Genomic DNA, 20,091 nt, shown 5'->3' on the forward strand with positions numbered 1-20,091 from the left:
AAAAAAAAACAAGGGAGAGAATTAAAACAACAGCAGATGGGGTAGAGAGGGAAGATGAGAGGGAAGGGGAGGGGGGATAGTAGGGGATAGGAAAGGTAGCAGAATACAACAGTCACTAATATGGTATTATGTAAAAATGTGGATGTGTAACCGATGTGATTCTGCAACTTGTATTTGGGGTAAAAAATGGGAGTTCATAACCCACTTGAATCAAATGTATGGAAGATGATATGTCATGAGCTGTGTAATGTTTTGAACAACCAATAAAAAAAAAATAAATAAATAAATAAATAAAAAGATTTACCTAGTTAAAAAAAAAAAAACAAAACAAAACAAAAAAAAATTTTTGAGACAAACTCTCATGATCTGACAAAATGGCAAAGCTCTCATCATCCTTAATTGAAGCAACAAGATTAAGTCTTCACCAGTTTATTTGTACTGTATCCTTCACAGAATGTTGGGAATTAAGTAAAACTATTGTCTCCTTTTCTCATTCTATTATTTTGTAGACTCTAATGATGTCTTACTAATTCTCATTCACATAGTTATCCCCATTCCAAAACTCTTTTAGTAACCAGGAATGGCTGGATGGCACAGAGGATCCATATGAAAACACAAGATCTCCCTCTGATTGGGACAAGTTGTAATAGTTCCTCACATTTCCTGTATGATGCTTATAGAAGTAGGCAGGAAAATTCTACAAGAATGGCTACAATAAGTTTCTATATACTGAGTAACAGACTTTAGATTCAGTGTGATTATATAGACATAAAATCTAAATAAAAGGTATCAGACAGACAAGAATACTCAGTTCCATGATCATTGTATTTACACATGCAAACTGAGTGAAGACTGTCAATTTAGATTTTTTGAAAACACACATTAATGGAATACAATGATCAAAGATAAAATGTTTAAAGCTGAAATATGCAGGAGAAATAATAAGAATTTGAAATTACTTGGAGGGAGAGTTTAAGAATGATATGACTTTCTCCTTCACCATAAGGCGATATCCGCTTGTATTTTAAAAAGAGAGAAAAGAACACAGAAAACTGTTTTTAGAGGGGAATATGTTAACATTTACAAAACAATCCCACATTCAAAAGTTAAATTAGCATCTGTAAGATAAAACGCTTTTTTTTTTTTCCTCAGGAGTTAAGATAACCAGCTAGAATTAGCTCTCTAGGATTATGTCACAGAAAAATCTTTTGATGTAAGATCATTTAAATCTGACTTGTAGCAATGAAGAGGCTCTAGCTCTGGGAATATGGCAAGAGGAAAAGAACTCTGACTTTTTTTTTTTTTTTGAGAATAAGAGCTTATCTCATAATTCATAAAAGGAATGATTACATTTTTAAAAAGTTAAGACAGGGAGATGAGAAGGATGAAAGAAAATATAAGAAACACAGGTGAAGAACAATTCAGGAAATTAAGTGTATGCCATTAAGTTATTAAAAAAAAAAAAAAACACCAATGGAGGGGACACATCAAGGATTTAATATAGGGAAATTTCCTGAACTGAAGAGGCTCTCATTTGAAAGGGCCCATCAAAGGTTATCAGAACTATGAACATTGCCCACACTCAGACACACAGTTATCAAGCTCACGTACACCGAGGGGAAGGGTGAAGTAAGGGGTCTCTGGCTTCCACATTCATTCCTTTGATACTAAGTGACTTTTTAAGCATCAGCCATGTATTATTTGATGAAAAACATTAAATATTTAATCATGATAAACATTAAATTCTATGTGGATTCAACAAATTATACTTATTTATAATTATACTTGAATATTTCAGATTATAAGTCTAAAAAGCTATACGCATATATACATATGATCTTGAATGCTGTGATTGTATTGACAAATGAATAAAATCTCTATCTCACGTGCTTTTGAAGTTTACATACTTTATATTTAAAATTTTCAAAAGAAATACGAATGAAGTTAAACCCATGATCATGCTCTTTAACTTTGTCTTTAGTCTTTGCCAAAACTGTACCACCACTGCACAAATATCTGAATGTAGAAAAATACATTGAAGGCACAGAAAAATATGGCCTGCAGGACATAATTACCTGCTGTGGGATCAGTGACAGCTTGACTTGTGATGCCGGATGGAGGTTCCTGAAGCTGGTAAGTGGCATTGGTGGACGGTGTCGTCGGGCTGGTGTTGCTGCTTGTCATGTAATGGGCTGGATATGGTGAGCTGTTGTAATACTGTGCATACTGACCCTGGCCAAAACTGGGGTAAGATGGATAGTCCTACCAAACCAAGAGACACAAGAATAATCTGTCAGAATTCTTATATTCAAAAGTACAATTATAAATGTTTTTCTGTGTCTTTTCTGAATTCATACACATTCACTGATGAGCTCAAACTTGCAAATTTTATGTAAGATTATAGACATTCTTCATATAATCTTCTAGGATGCAGTACTTGTAAAATTAAAACAATGGGAAAACCAAATAACTCACCAAAAGAGACTGCTAAAGAGATTTTTTTAAGGGGGGCGGGCAGGAAAAACAACTATTAAAAAGCTTGGAAACGTTCTTATAGTTTAATATAAACAGATCGTTCTTTATATAATAAAATCATGTTGTATTTAAAAATATTTCAGAAGTTAAATTGGCTTTTTTAAGTTACCTGCTGTGAACTGTTAAATCCAGAGGAATTTGTAAGGGAATTATTTCCTGTATATAATCCTGATGATGTTGTAAAACTGCTACCTAAAACAAAATGAAAAGAAATATAGCTTACTAAACTATATAGAAAAATGTGACTACTGAAAAATATCATTTAGGTAAGGCCGAGTTGGAGTTTATTTGATTAAACACTAGAATCCATTGCCATGAATACAATTTTATTTTCTTATAAGGGTTGAAGACTATGGTCACCATATAACAAAGAATTAAAAAGTGAAGAAGTTCAATTTCTGAGTTCATGAGTAACTCACATAAACTAAGGACAAAATTATATACATGTACAAAAATATTAGACACTGAATTTTCCTTTTTGATTTGTAAAATATAGCAAGATTTTTTTAGATCTTTACATTAAATAGGCATAATGTAAAATGAAGGGATCTAATTAGGTGTTCTTTAAGCTTCTTACTAACTCAAAAATTCTAAAGCTACTTTCAAAAACTTAAAATGTTTTCAGATATCATTATTCAGTCTATTATAATGGCCCACAGAGAAAGCTATTTCATTATTATATTTCACAGAAGAGTGAACGACAGCACTTGAATTTATTACAATGAAGATCAAAGAGGAACACACTCAGTGTTTTATCCATTACATGCACCATGAAGGTAGCATTCTATGTGTTGAATGTCCAAATTGTTCAACAATAAACAGCACACACTATGCAAGACACAACCTAAGAGAAAATCTTAGTCTCCTTTTCACATTATTCACCATCAAACTGCTAATTTGTACATAAAAAAATATGCTATTTTTGATGATGCTTTTAGCAAAGATTTTTGCAACTGTACAAAAAGGGTATTAATAAACTACAAAATGGAAATTTAAGTAGGCAAAATTTTATGTTTCGCTACTTAATGACTAAGAAATTTTGCGTACCATTTTACTTCCAGGCAATTTTACTGCCAGGAATTTACTCTGAGAGAAAAAGAGATTTTGGATTTATTCAAAGAGATAGTTGGCAAAGATGTTCTTCAGTGTTGCTTTTAACAAAACACAGAAAATGTCCTTAATAATGCCATTCAGAAAATAGAATAGTATCAAGCTGTTGATGATGTTTAATAACATGGTGAAATTTTCTTTATTCTTTTGTGAAAGAAAAAACTAAAATGACAAAAAGTATTTTTGGGTGATTTGTTTTAAAATCCTTCTTAGAGTATAAAATTCTTTAAAGAACATTAAAATCTTGCATTATATCTGAATGAGATCACTAAGCCACTGTACACTTCTAAAATGTCTATTCAGAACCTGTGCTGTTTTCTGCACTCAGAAATAAAAGTCATTAAAAAAAAAAATAAACTAAAGCTTTATCACAAATTAGTGGAACAGGCAATATATGTGCAGGCAGATCAAGGAGGAAGTCTTTGATATACACTTGTTATTTTCTGGTGGCTTTAGGTATAAAACATTGTAGTTGGTATATTCCAATTATTTACTGGCTGCTGAACATTTATGTACTGGCTCAAGAGTCAGAAAACACAGATTGAAGTTTTGGTTTCATCACTTGTGAGCTGTTTGGACTTTGGACAAGTCAGCTAATCACTCTAAGATACAATTTCCTTATCTGTAAACAATGGTTTGTAAACATCAAATAAGATGTTTTAGAAAACACAATGAATACACTATCACACAGATATTAGGCATTGTTATTAGGTGTTCTGGAGAACATTTCTCAAATTCTCAACTGAATTCATGTATTTTTCCCCTCTTTTTATTTTCTCAAATTAGATAGGTATGACTTAATCTCTTTGCATATCTAAAATTATTTTCCTTATTATTTACTTATTAAAGCATCTTTGAACTTTGAAAGACTGATCCAAGAAAGTTATTTTTATTAACTAGGAAAATATTTCCTAAGGTAGTTTCAAATTTGATTATCACATAGACTCACATTTGAGGCTTTTTTCATTGTTAAAGTTCCCAGAACAACTATCTCAGACAAGAGAGAGTTCTCACATTGCTAATAATCCAACACAAACTGCAGATCCTCAATAGATATTTTTCCATAGTAAGCTCATTTACACGAGACAATCACATACTTATCAAAAGTATATTAAATATCAGGCCCATCCATAGTAATGATTTCATGGGAATAAAAATGTGACTATGACACGAACTGGGACCTCACAAGACTTATCAGGATGATACGAGTTTTATTTTGCTTTTTTAAACATTACACTTCATGGGCATATGACTCCTTAAATATTTGTATATCAAAGAATAATTGGTTAATAATGACATCATATAAAGCAAATTTATAAATAAGGAGAATTTATGACTTCCTTGTGAAATAAAATTGAAATATCTTTTGGATATGTGTAGGCTTTTTAACTTTAGTTATTATATGTACTTGATAGGAAAAATTTCTTTAGGTTATGACCTGTTACTTTCATTTAAACTACACATTTTTAGGTTATGACTTGCTACTTTCATTTAAATGACACATTTTTGAGCAATAAATACTGACCTCAATAATCCCCATTCACCAAGAAAATGAATAAGATGTAGAAAATATGTTTTAAAAATGGATGTTTTCATTCCATAAGTTATTCCTTGGAACAAAGTAGAAAAGACCGTGGAAGCTCTATTGGCACATACGGACCACTAGAGTATGACCAAGTAAATCACAGTTCAGTACTCCAAATGGTACCCAAGTGACTTTCCAGACTAATGCTACTTCTAAGACTGTACATTAGCTGGAATTCAACATAAGTTATATTCATTTACTGGCTGAGTTCAGGCTGAGATTCCATTCCATTTAGTGTGCTGAAGCAGGAGTTTAATGGCACCCCAGTGGCCTCAGGGGCTTAATGCAACTTCCAAAAGGATCTCACTTGCTTTAGGGAGAGGCATACCTACTAGAGAATCAGGTTCAGGCAATTTTAATTTTTCACCATCAGAAACCAAATTTGCAGGGCTACTCCACCTGCCTCTACATAGGATTTAGGCAAACAGAGCCTGCTCACTTAGTCCAGGCTACCAGCATTAGATTTTGGCCACAGCCTCAATTACTGGTTTCCTTTCCATTCACCAGCCCTCACTAGTTCATCCTCTGCAAAAGTAGCAGAGTCTTTCTCTAATGTGCATGACTGATCCTGTCACTCCCCTACTTAAAAAAAGTAACCTTTAGTGGCTCCCTGTTTGCCCTCAGGATAAAAGTCAAACTCCTTACCAGGGTTTATTTATTAGGCTTTAGCTGGTCTGGTCCCTATTTATCTTTTGAACTTATTTGATCTCTTTCCAGCAACCCCCACCTCCCCAGATACACATTCCAGCTTAACACTAGTGAACCACCATGCAGTTCTGCTAATGCTACTCCTCATGGCTTCTACTTCCTCCTGTCAAATCTGGCTAACTTCGATGAAAATTCATAATTCAGCATGGGCAATACATACTACATATGTGTGTGTATATTATATACATATGTATTATGCACATATTATATGTTATACTATATATGTATATTAAAAGAAAAATAGAAGTTATAAGAATAATAAAACTTAAATATTTCTGAGTGCTGACATTGAATCCAAATAAAATATTTTTTTACCTGTCATTACTGATTCCTTACAGCCACCCAACACCCACACAAACATCAAGAAGTAGATCTGATCACACTCCATTTCACAGATGCAGATACTGCTCAAGGTTATGAGCAGATGTGGGATTCAATCCGAGGCCATTTGGCTCCAGAGTGGAAGCTCCTAATCGCCACTGTATGTTGCAAGGATTTTTTCCTTATAATTCTTTTTTTTTTAAGACAACATATTCAAAATATAGCTGACAAATGGCTCCCAAGTCAACAGATGGTACCTGTTGAAAGGCACTTATCTAGGCCTCTCCCCGGTGCCTATGTTTCAGTACCAATTTCAGTAGATGTTCTAGGAACTACTTCAAAAACATGTAACCAGTATGAGATTTCTTTTTGCATACAAAAATGTAATCATAGTCTTCAAGAAGTCGGAGAAGAAGCTTCTTAGAGTTTCTCTGTATGGGGCGTTTGTGGATCTTGAGCTGAGATGAAGATATTGTGGAACCAAAACTCTGACAGCTGCTCCAATGAAGCCTGCAGCGCCAACACTGGGTTGCACTGAAGTTCAGAATGTCAAAAAGCAAAGGCAAAGTAGCAATGACCATGCTCCCCGGAAGGCTGCAGAGTATAGGCTTCTAAGCCCACTCCCCACTCTACGCAGCCAGAAAGAAGCACATTTGTGCAGGAGACTGTTGTACACCAGACTTAAATCTGGATGCTACAGGGGAAACAGGACAAGAGAGAACACTCTTCCACTAGCATCAATTCCCTGAGAGACTCTGTGGGACTTAGAAGAGTCTTCACTTTTAACCTCAGGTCAGAAAATCAGGCTTAATGTTCAGAATTCCTTTATCAAAATAATATAGAAGTTATTTTCCTTCTTAGACACAAATGACTATGTGAAATATCACCTCCAGATAAATAAAATGCAGCATGAATATCCTGTGATAAAACATTTTATATTTTTATGTCACATGAAATCATGAAAATTCCCCAAGGTAGAAAGAATTCCCACTCAGAACCCATTACATCTCCATCAAGGAGCCTGGCAGACATTGGATCAAGAGACACCTCCAGTAATACTTGGTAGAGTCTCAAATTAATTTATGCTTCAAGCAGGGAAAGAGAAGGGATACCTTCTTACCTAGTAGTTAAAACAAAAATCTGGGCTGGGGATGTAACTCATTGGTAGAGCACTTGCCTAGCATGTGTGAGGCCCTGAGTTTAATTCCCAGTACCATAAACAAACCAACAAACAAATAAAATCTTATATACTAATTTACTATTTGGAACAATCACAGCCATACTTTTGGGAGAGCATGGAGAGGATACACTTATTTCTAAAAATATATTTTTTAAGTCTTTCTTTTCAGAACATCTGAAAGACATGTTTTTTTTTCCATCCACTGGCCTCTTTTTAAAATAGACATTTTTTATACTATGAGTGGTTACATGTTTCTTTTGCGAGGGAGGATGGAAACTCAGGGATTGAACTCAGGGGCACTCGACTACTCAGTCACATCCCCAGCCCTATTCTGTATTTTATTTGGAGACAGGGTCTCACTGAGTTGCTTAGCACCATTGTTGAGGCTGGCTTTGAACTTATGATCCTCCTGTCTCAGCCTCCTAAACTGCTGGGATTACAGGTGGGCACCACGGTGCCTGGCTAGGTTATATGTTTCTAATCACAAAACAAACTTTCCAGGTTCTTTCCATCAACAGCAACACCTGGCCTACTACAGGGACAAGGACAACTCTAGAAGGTGTTGAGACCAAAAACAAGTCATTCCTCAGGAAAACTTAAAAATCCCACCAAATCATGAAAACAACACATAGACACATTAGATTGCATCACCTCCTTGGGCACCACACGAAAGGCATGAAGACACCAGGTTAGACTGGGAAGACAGACAGACTTCACAGAAAAGGGCAAGAAGTGCCCTCCTGACACAGGATGAAGTCCCCTGCCACAGATGATCAGAGATGGAAAGGTTTATGGGGAAGTGGGGAGGGAGTCTGAGGGTGGGCTATGGAAGATTCTCAACTACTTGTTTAAGTAAAGAAAAACAGCTCAGGAAAATAAATGACATTCTTTAATGGAAAAATAAAAAAATCTAAAGATTTGGCATGTTGGTATTAGTATTCTGGGATACAGGAAATGTTATGATTCTGATTCTCCTTTTAAAGATGGAGGGAGAGCTATAATAAATTCAAGGACTCATGTGTTAATCTGGGCCTGATGAGGAGAGCTGGGCTTGGGGTGGAGAGCTGGGGATGGTGGTGCAGAGAGAAAGTGCTAACCAGGCTGTTTCCTAAGGCTCCCAGGCAAGGCCCACCACATGAACCCAGGACGTGGTCATCGCTATCCTGAAAACTCACCTTGGTCTCATTCCTCTCACTGAATGCTGTCAGTCCCCATTTTCCCATCCTTGGAGATCTAGCTCAAGTCCTCTCTTCCCAATAAGCCTCCCTTGACTATCTGTATTGATTTTACCTTCTAAGAACCCCAGCTCATGAATAATCGATACCATACAATTTGCCTCTTCCTTAGACCAGTGCTACACAAAGTTCTCCTTAGTCTAGTTTTCATTCTAACCCTAAGTCCTGAAATACATTTGTTGTACTTACTCTGTCTGCCTCACACAGAGATGGATACCAGGTCTGACTTGTGTCTTTGAAGGGCTTCATCTTGGCTCAAGGAGACAGAATGGTTGCTTTAGAATTCGATCCAGTGTGGTTAAGTGACTGAGAGTTCAATGAGAACACAACTACCCTAAAGGATCAGATGTAGGTATAGGAAACCTTCCTACTGCTTTTTTTTTTATGGCGGGGTAGGTGATGGTAGTGCGTTTGGAAGGCTAACTTTAAGGCTCACAAAAGATATCAGGAGAGAAAAAATCCTTTCTTCCTTTCTTGTTTAACAATTAAAAAACAAAGAGGAAAACAGAAAATAAATAATAATTGAGCTTATTTCTCAAATATTATCTGGAAAACACACTTTTTAAAGGAAAACTTGGTGGGTTTCTTTTAAGCTCAATGTTATACAAAGGGTTTAAAGATTTTAAAAATCTTTTAAAAATCACATTATACCATTATATACTGTATGCATATATCAAATTAGCATACTATTGTTTAATAATGAAATTATCTATGTATCCAATGAATTTGCATAATTAAAATAATATCCAAATGGATGAAGAAAAAAACTCAGACTCTAATCATAATATCAGATTTAAATTACATGAAGAAAATTAAATGCAGAACCTATAAGCACCCTCTGGAGGAGTTCAAAATATTTCTGACTCTCCAGAATAAAATTTTAAGTGAATTAAGTATTATGGATTTTGAATAGCTCATGAAATCTCACTGATTTTCACTTTGAGTATCACTCAGAGATGACTTCACAAACACATTGCCATCCTTAACTGAATATTGGTCCAGCTATCAGAATAACAGAATCCAGATCTTTCCTGAAGTGTGGACACAGCCTAAGAGGTTCTTTACTCAGATACTAATGACATATCACAGGTATAAAAAAAGAGTCTTTCTAGCATATGAGAAACTTCAATTTCAGAATGCAATAACATCACACATTTTGAATCCATTTTGAGTTGATTTTTTTATATGATGAGAAGGATACAGTTTCATTATTCTGCATGTAGATAGCCAATTTTTCCAGCACAACTTGTTGAAAAACTGACCTCTTTCCAATATGTATTCTTGTCCCCTTTGATTAAAATCAGTTGGCTATATTGTATGTGAATGTGCTTCTGGGCTCACTTCTCTGTTTCATTCATCTGCTTCTATGCCAGTACCATGCTGTTTTGGTTACTATAGACTTGTAGTATATTTTGCAGTATATTTTGTTAGTTCTTTTTGAAGTCAATGTGATGCCTCCAGCTTTGTTTTTTTTTCTTCCCTTAAAACTGCTTTGGCTCACATCTTGTATTTATATTTTAATATTTCCACATCTATCATCTCAGGTTATTTCCAATTTCCCTTTCTTACTTGTTCAACAATTAAGAAACAAAGAGGGAAACAGAAAATAAATAACAATTGAGCTTATTTCTCAAATATTATCTGGAAAACACACTTCTTAAAAGAAAACTAATAAGGTAGTCAGATCTTTATTTTCATCCCAGAAGTGCAGAAGATGAAAATTGCCTTGCACACAGTCTCTGGGTTAGAGTGACCATTACCTCTACATTCAGGTTGCTGCTTTCCAATCCACCATGACACATCTATCTTTCAGACATTCTGAATCAGTAATATTGAAAGGGAATTAGATATTTTGAGAATTAGGACAATAAATTTTGGTTACATAGAAATAAAATCACAGATACACTAGGAATAGAGACAATGGCACCTATGAAATTTAATTAATCAGGAACTCAGGAGGCTGAGGCAGGAGAATTGAGAGTTCAAAGCCAGCCTAAGCAACTCAGAAAGACCCTGACTCTAAGTAAAATATTTTTTTTAAAAAGGGGCTGGGGATATGTATCAGTGGTTTAGTGCTCTTGGATTCAATCAATCTCTGGTACCAAAAAAAAAAAAAAAAAATTGATAGACAAATTTGGAAGCAAACTATTTCATTTCTAAAAAGAACTTCACTATAACCCTTCTTTAGGCTAGTGAAGTTAAAAGCAAATTATATCAAGTTACCCAGGGACAGTATCAGAAGATTTTGCTTTCTTGTTGTCACTGTCAAAAGGGTAGCAGCCTTGTCAACCATAACAAACGAGAAACAGTCTTTGCTAGACAATTCTGTACGAAACACCCAGTTCTGTGGCTGCTAAGCAATTGCAATTTAAAAACAAACCACCCCCGCAATTTTACGAGTACATCTCTACTTCTTCATAGTTAAGAAGAAAATAGCCTGTGTTGATTTTTTAACACGACTAAAGTTATAAAATCAATGTTCTGTATGTGACTTAACCTGGAGAACACTACCGAGCTATAACTTAAAAACAAAAACAACAACAACAACAAATTTTTTTTTTTTAAGAGGAGTAACATGTAGGTCAAAGGTCTACTTCACAGAGAACAAGGACTCACATTAAAAGCCAGAATCTCAGTCAACCTAAGAACGCTGGAACCTGTTGGGGCTTGTCTGTAACTTCCCGTGTTTCAGAGTATTTTCTAGCACTTATTTGGCAAGCAGGATGCTGTCTGTCCCTCATGTATTTTCACAGAAGTCCATTTGCTTTCCTTCCCTGGCCTCTTTGCCATGGGCTATGTCCATCATCGGGTGCGATCTATGTGACAGAAGTTAGCACTCATCCCTGGGGAAAAGCCTCAGAGGGCCAGATGGGCTATTGAAAACCAGGGTTTGTCCCCTTCTGTATAAGATGGATCTTAAAGGACCAGCTTTATCAAGTTATTTCAAAGACAATTTTTAACTTGGGCAATAAAGGTTGCAGGCCTTTATATTTAACTTTATTGATAATATTTCTGTATATTTTAACTAACAACTCAAGTAGACAATAAAATTGAAATTGGGCACAAATGAGTGTTAAACCCAGGTTTCAAAAAAAGATTTATTAAATAATTTTCAACACTTGAAATATATGAGATGCCAAAAGAACTGAAATGGGTTGTTACTTTTTAAAATTAAAAAAAAAAGAACTAAAACAATAAATAGAAATTGGCTGGCAAAGCAATTAAGGGTAATAGTCGAACATCACTGTAGGCAGCAACAGCTCCTCTTCAGTTCCAAATCTATCATGTCCTTTTATGCCAAAAAGTACAAACCTCAAAAGCTGTCTCATAGCAGATTATAAGAGAGAATTGACACATATTTTCCTAAAGCTACATCCTTTGAAATCATTCTATTAAAAAAAATACCATTTCTATAGATAGTAAAAATTTTTTAAATTTAACAGTACATTTTTCTAGGCAATTTGGAGGTTCTAAACAACTAATAAAAATGGTTCCACTGTATATTTGAAAAGCTCCAGGCAGGAGATCAAAGGACACAAGGGTGACGCTCTCAGATCATTCTCACTATATCATGAGCCATGGGTGGGTGAGGTGTGGATAGTGGCCGACTCATGTGCCCTTCCATGTACCCTTTCCCAAACCCCTGCCCTGATTTATTGTTTCTCCTCACTAGCTTGAACCCCAATCTCTTTAGCAGAACAAACATTATATACAAAGAGGGAGTTAGATTTGTGTTATTTTTTTCTCTCTCTGAAAGCAATAAGGCCTACGAAAATAAACAAAGCCCAGGTTTCCAAGCCTGGGTTTAGTACATGTGCATCTGTGTAGCCCCCTCCCCTCCATCACAGCAAATCTTGACACCTTCCCTTGTTTAGAATGACAGGAATGTCCCATATCATCACTGCTATTTGGGGACAATAGAGAGGCACTCTGTACCTCCATGTGATGGCTCTGAGATGCCTATAGCCAGTTCTCCTAATAGCAACACAGGAAGATTACTTTGAATATATTATCTCAAAAAATTATCTGAAATTTTTATTGTGCAAAATTCAAAATTCATTTTCTCAAATGAAGATTACAAGAGTCGTTGTGGATTCTTCATTTCTAGTTTTCATTGAGTTACAGATTGCTCCACTGTTAACAAACATTTGTATATTTTAAACACAGAAATACTAAATACTGGAGATAAAAGTAGAAAGATGATCGCTACCTTCAACAGCCTAGAATTGATAAAAGTAAATTATGAAAAGCTCGATTTTCCTCAAAGCTGAGCCTTAACCATTAAGTGACATGGCTTAATTATAATTGTGTCAGTGTGTGTGTGTGAAGACTTTTTGCAAATGCACACACTTCCTTGCCTCCAACAGACTGCTAAGCAAAATTTCATTTTCCTCACACGGCTCAGAACCGTCATTATGAAAAGAGTTTGGTGCTTTCTGTGCTAGATGGAACTACCAGTCTATGTGGTAGATGGGGTTTAAGTGGATAGTGATGCTAGTGATAGTTTCAGAACTTGTATTTTTTAAAAAAAAATTGTTACTAGGCTCTCTCTCTTCCACTGGAGATGGTCTACATTCTTCCTTGAATGTCTTCCCAAAAGATGTCTCCCTTTTGAGATAACCTGCATTCTCATTTGAATGTGTATTTGCTCTTCTAAAAACATCTGTGTTTCTGAAAAGAAAATTGTAACTAAAGCTTGATTTCAAGTTAGTTGTCTCTTGTACATAAAAAGAGAATAAACACTGTTTATGAGACACTGAGCAGACAGTCCTTGAAATGAGTCGGTAAATCAGAGGCTAAGTTCCTCCTAAGTGGTTTTCTTCTCTTGTGTATACACAGATGCATGTTTGTGTAGGCATGCAAGTGCACAGCACACATGCACACCCGCTTCAATTCTGCTGCCAGTGCCTTTGAGTAGTGAGCAGCATTAAAACAACTGTGTGCTACTGTTTGGATAAGCAATGTTCCCCCTAAAGCTCATGTGTTGGAAGTCTGGTTTCCAATGCAGCAAGTTCACAGGTGGGGCTTTTAGGCAATGATTCAATCAAATAGGCTCCTATCTCATCAATGGATTAATCCATCAAATGGATTAATCTGTTGATAGCTGGGTGAATTACTGGGCAGTAGGGTATAGTTGAAGAAAGTAGGTCACTGGGAGCATGCCTTTAGGGACCATACCTTGTTCCCAGCCCCCACTCCTCTGCTTCCTGGCTGTCATGACCTGAGCAGATTTCCTCTCATGCCCTTCCACCTTGTTTCTGCCTTAGAGCCAAATGACCATGAACTGAATCTTCTGAAACCCTGAGCCAAAATAAATCTTTCCACCTCTAAATTGTTGTAGTCAGGAATTCTTGTGACAGCAACAAAAAGCTGACTAACACAGTGTTTTCTGCACAACTGACTGAGGGGTCTATAAATACCCTGTCCCTCCATTCCCATCCCTTTGGGTAGCTTATCTACAAAAGGTCTACCAAGGGTATGTGGGAAAAAAGCTGCTCAGACCATAACAGATCTTCTCCCAGAAATGCGAAGGTAAATACTGGGGAACAAGGTTAGGTTAAAAAATAATTTCACTTCTTCAGGGTCAACAGGAACATTTTTATTTTTCTCAGTTGAACTTCAATTTCTAATCTTCCACTGGATATACAAAATAATTAGAGCAGAAATAGAATTTTCCAGTGATCTTGCACAGCAAAGGTGAAAACAATCAGATTTCCTAATCACTGGGGTTTTATTTCATGGGATTTTAGGGTTAGTGCATGCAAACCTGATCTTTGTTTGGTTTAAAGTGGCATGTACCAGTTTCACAGAAACTTGTCTCCCACAACAGAAGTATTGACTATTGGAGAAGAAGGGTCCAAAAGGATCATCTGGACAAAATGAGGATATGTCTTTTCTTAGTTCTATAGCCAGTGTACAATGCAGTGTCTCAATATTATTGAACAAAGTCTGATCTTCAGAACAAGTAAACACCACATGCAATCACATTTGTATCTTCTTCTATGCCATAAGAGCTACTGTACTTGGGTGTATATACAGCTTGGCAGAATTGATCAAGTGAAACCGTTCCCCAGCTTGATTTTGAGTGGCCATCCTGTATAATCACGAATATGATACAAACTCAACGAATCACCACTTCTATGCATTCTTCAGTATTTTCAGGTTCATATGCTTTAAGTCATTGTTCAGAGTTGTGAAGATGAAATGAGATATTTGTGAAATAATTAAAACGACCCCTGGCTTATAAAAAGTATTCAGCAAATGTCTGCTGTTATTTTGCTATTTGTGAATTGGAGTTGTGCCCCTCCACAGAGCAGAGCTTCACATTCCCTCCATCTTCTTCCCTAACCTTCTAAACAATTTGATGTTTAAACTACAACTGCCTTGTCTTTCTCTTGCACTCAAAGTAGACAGGTGACCGCAGAAATGACTGCATCATGGGGATGTGGCTGATGCTCTTTCTTTCCCATAGTGCAGAGCCGAGTTACTTCTCTGTCAATGGCTCCTCTGTGTCCCCACCGTTTCCACCCATCAACACCCCATCACCACTCTTGCCAGTGCAGCCTTCTCTTTTGATTTTCTTCTTCGTGCCCTTGGCTGCTTCCTCTTATTTCGACCCTTCTTTTTTTTTTTTTTGTATCGTGTACAAAAAGCCTGACCTTTGTTGACAGCAATTTTCTTTCCATGGCAGAAAATTACTTTTAGTTAGATCCAGCTCTTTATTCTTTTGATTTGCTTCCTTTTCCCCCTGTGCTTATTTTGTTATGGGGTTCTTTAAGGTCTCTTTATTGGTAATTTTTTTAAAATATATATATTTTTTATTTTTACTCTATACTTTAAAATTATAATATATCATATACATGTATATAAATACACTCACACACACATCCCCATTCATTGGCAAATGGGAAGGAGGTGATGCTTCCTAATCTGAAGTTATCCCAGAAAGTTGGACTATAATATTTAATAGTAGTAGTAACCATGTCATCACCACAATGAAAGAAGTAAGAATGAAAACAACTATCTGAGTTCTTACTACGCACCATGTGTTGGTCAGATTGATTTACAAAGATAAATCTCAATTCAGCCCAACACTGAACAGTGGCAGTAGGTATCATCCCTCTAGGTGAGATGAGAAGTGGAGAGGTGAAGAAGTCAGGTCTTGGGCTGGAGAGCCACAAAAGGCAAAGGCAGAGCCCCTGACCTGCATTCAAGCTGCAGAGCTCTACTGTTAGCCAGGGCACAAGGCTTCCGAGTCTTCAATCCAGTCCCTTTAAGTCTGACAGCAAAAAGGTCATCATCACATGCTTGCTTTAAATCAATCAGCATGTCACACAGGGAGGATTACACATCACACTGCAGCTTGAGTCACCCGCGCTACTAGAGTGTTTCTCCTTTTATTATAAAATTCTATTACTATTAAATCTAAGCAGCTAAATCTCCAAGGAACTAATCATCATACCTTATATTTTAAAGACCTTCCTGGAGAAAAAGTTAGGCAAAAATACCCCAGATCATTGAAATATATATGCTGTCATCTAGGATACTAGCTGTACGCACAAATCACTGTTATTCATTCAGGCTTAATGGAACTGGAGGACATTTGAAAATAATTTTAGACCTTATAGGAATTTCTGTATTGAAAAAACATGTATTTAAAAGATGCTCCAAGGCCTACAGACTCCCAGAATGAAACACACAAAATCACTGAATAATGGCAAAGTATTTTTCACAATTCATTTAAAAGTACATATTAATTAGAATTTCATTGCATACCCAAATCTGACCACAGGCATTCTGCAGCATATTGTATACAATTATCTATCGTCATATAGGCAAGATAAGTTTCAAGCTGAATAGCATATTATCCTCTGGCTTGATATGCAGAAGTCATTATATCCAGTAATCCCAAATTGAATGAATAAACCATCTTAGAAATATCCATATAAAATAATACCTCAGTTATAAAAAATGAGTTTTAAAATCCCACTGGAAAAGTCATTCATATAGAGAATGCGCGCGCGCGCGCGCACACACACACACACACACACACACAAACCCACAAAATGTTTTAATGCACTATTTAATAAGCCCAGATGCAACAAAACCTATAAGTATAAAATCAATGCCTCATTTGCTACACATGTCCTTATTTCTTTTTAAAAACAGATTTTTTTCCCTTCCAAATTCAGTTTCTTTTTCCCTCTTCCATATCTACTCTATTCTAGCACTGTGCTGTATATTCTGATAGCTGGTCAGTTCTTGAATGAACCATCTTGGCTATATAAGCCTTTAATCTGGACATGAGTTAGATTAAAAAGTAACTCTTAAGTACAATACAGGTTGAGCATCCCTAATCCGAAAATCTGAAATCTAATAAGGTCCAAAATACCTTTTTGAGTGCCAACCTGACACAAATGGAAAATTCCTTATCTAATCTTATATGATGGGTCACAATCAAAACACAGGTTGCTAAAACGATTAAATAAAATTACCCTCAGCCTATTCATAGAAGGTGTATATGAAACAACAAGTTTCATGTTTAGACTTGGGTGCCGGCCCCATGATATCTCATTATGCATATGCAAATATTCCCCCAAAATCTGAAATCCAAAGCATTTCTGGTCTCAAGCATTTCAGAGAAATGTACTTATCAAACTATCTCACATAAGGATTGGTTTTCTCCCCCCACCCCACAATCCTTTATGAATTGATAATGGAGTGAAGTACAATACATAACTAAAAGGATGAAATCTAAAAGATAGAATACAAGTCCCACTTTAAAAAAATTATTTGGTTTAACAAATAAAAAATTTACTATCAACGAACTGAAAATTTTAAATGCCAACTCTCAATTTCTGCATTTAGTTCCTGGTGAACTGATAACCACAGGCTGCAGATGGGCTCAGGCCCAGGGACCAGCCATTGGGTACCTCTGCTCATGGAGGGCACCTTCATCTACCTTATTCTTAACATTAGGATCATTTCTCCTATAGGAGGCCTAGATGCCTAGGGGACAACGGAGACCTACTATGGTGTCCTGTTTCCGCCTTAGCTCCTGGGAGAATCTACAATGGTATAATTTATTTGATTGCTTACTTACTATCTTTGTTCTTGACAAGCATGAAAGTTCTATGAGAAAAAATACCTTGTCTGCCTCATGATCCCTTTCACTACTAGAGCCCAAGACTGTTAAATTCATTAACAAAATCTCTCCATCACTGTTCTTTTTAGCCTTCACTCAATTGATATTCAGCATGTATAGAAATAGAGTTCTTTTCCAAGGCAGCTTAAAAGTTTTAGAATCTGGCACATAGATAGCATCCTTCTGACAATAAATGCTATCTGTTATAAGACAGTTTTATTTTATAACCACTGAAAAATATCAAAATTTGTAATGCAGACCTTCTCCTACCAAAGGCAAAACCAAATGTGAAAAGTTTAATGGATCTTGCCAAATAAAACTCTAGCTTACTGTGCAATGAAAAAACCTGAAAAAAATTCATTTTAAATTGGTAAACTGAAAATAAATGTATAAAACAGTATAAAAAGTGACCATGGAAAATGACATGAAAAAGTGTTCAACATCACTAATCATCAGGGAAATGCAAATTAAAACCACTATGAAGTATCACCTCACCCCAGATAGGTATTAGCAAAAGACTAAAGATTACATGTACTGATGAGGACATTGAGAAAAGGGAATCCTTGCACACTATTGGTGAGAATGGAAATTAGTATATATAGCCTTTGTAAAGAAGAATATGAATATTTTTCAAAAACTATTAAAAATAGAGCTATCATACAATCCAGCAATCCCACTACTGGATAAATACCCAAAGGAACTGAAATCAGTACATAGAAGCGACATCTATGCTCCCATGTTCACTGCAGCCCTATTTACAATAGCCAAGAAATGGAAACAACTTATCTGTCTACCAGCTATAGAAAACGGATGAAGAAAATGTGGCACATATACATAATGGAATACTATTCAGACATAGAAAAGAATGAAACTGTCATTTGCAACATCATGGATAGAAAGGGAGATCATGTGTTAAGTAAAAAAAAGACAGGTGGAGAAAGACAATATCATATGATCTCTCAGCCATAAATGTGACCTCCTGGTCTTTGGTAGATGATTAAGTCAACACATATTACATACAGTTTCTAGAGTTATAATTGCTGCCTCCCTAATCTCTTCCCCCATTGCGAAAATGAAGACACAGCCCTTTCCGAAAAATTGGTAGATAATATCAAACGCAGGAGTTTTAGCATACATCACACCACAACCTCTTACATGGCTGACTTTTTTTTTTTTTTTTACTTTTCATTTTTTTTTTATTATTGTTAGAAGTTCTAAGACAAAGGCAGAAAACTTCATTAAAAATTTTTTTGAGCTTTTCAAAGAACCTTGAAGATCATTTAGTCTAACCACTTGATGATATGAATATGGAAATTTGGGCCCAGAGAACAGGTAAATGAAGATGCAAACTAGAAGTGGGTGTCCAACTTCTGAGCCGAGTCCACTTGCCATCATCCTCCCCTATCTACCTGGCACCTCAGATTCTGCTGTAGACATTAGCCATAAGCTATGGGGTGAAGGGAAGCAGCAGCGTCAGGATGTATACAGACCTTGCATCTGGTAGCTGTACGGGGCCTGTCCGGGTTGCGGGGTACCAAAGCCTGTGCCATAGCTGAGGAATCCCGTCTGTCCAGGTGACTGAGACTGTGACAATCCTCCTTCAGTCTTGATGCCTGCCCACAATGCACCTAAATCAGTTAGTGACAGCTTATCGATCTGTTCATTTTCCGAAGCTGGTAAATACACAAAAACACACTCCCACAACCGTGTAGTCACAAATCCTTTCCCATCTTATCTCAGTAATAAATGGTATATGTGCTTACAACAAAACCATAAAGAACAAATTCAATTCTTAAAAATCTTAGGATTATAACCGACTTGAAGGCTTGAATGCCTGTTCACATGGATCTCATTTTCCTGCATCTGATTTTCTATAACTACAGGAATATCATTTCTATATTCTTTTTTCGTAGAAGTTGATCATCATCTCTTTCATAGACAAGAAATAGCTATAATTAAATGATAACATAGTAAATTTGAACTAGTCTAAGTCAAAATCTTTTTTTTTTCTTCTTTTCCTAAAAAGTGATTCATAGCGGGTTTTTTCCCCCTTTCTTTCTTTTTTCTCTTACTTATTCTACCATAAAGGTGATGCTAATGCACAACTCATTTTGAAGTCAGAGGAAGCAATCAATGCTGGGCATAAAACTAAGCAGCAGGAGTGAAAACCTTCTCCTGAGTATGTAGACCCCACTAAAAAGCAAGTAGAAAGGGAAGAAGCAGAGAACCAAAGAACTGAATCCTCTAAAACAGCAGAGTGATTTATAAACAC

At 36.0% G+C, this 20,091-nt stretch overlaps 1 protein-coding gene across 15 annotated transcripts in view; it reads right to left on the reverse strand.

The window, feature by feature from the left end:
- Window positions 1-20,091, reverse strand: part of Eya1 (EYA transcriptional coactivator and phosphatase 1) — a 295,310-nt gene that overhangs the window by 86,841 nt on the left and 188,378 nt on the right. For 10 of the 15 annotated variants that reach the window (XM_048783048.1, XM_048783042.1, XM_048783039.1 and 7 more), the window contains 3 exons: window positions 19,310-19,447; window positions 2,645-2,727; window positions 2,076-2,262 (listed from right to left, as the gene is read on the reverse strand). In XM_048783048.1, the coding sequence (XP_048639005.1) occupies window positions 2,076-2,262; window positions 2,645-2,727; window positions 19,310-19,447 (408 nt within the window). The remainder of the gene's footprint in view (window positions 1-2,075; window positions 2,263-2,644; window positions 2,728-19,309; window positions 19,448-20,091) is intronic. The other 5 variants (XM_048783041.1, XM_048783040.1, XM_048783045.1 and 2 more) reach the window with 1 other exon arrangement.

This window comes from Marmota marmota, unplaced genomic scaffold (assembly GCF_001458135.2).
Source record: "Marmota marmota marmota unplaced genomic scaffold, marMar, whole genome shotgun sequence".
In the NCBI taxonomy this organism is placed as follows: domain Eukaryota; kingdom Metazoa; phylum Chordata; class Mammalia; order Rodentia; family Sciuridae; genus Marmota; species Marmota marmota.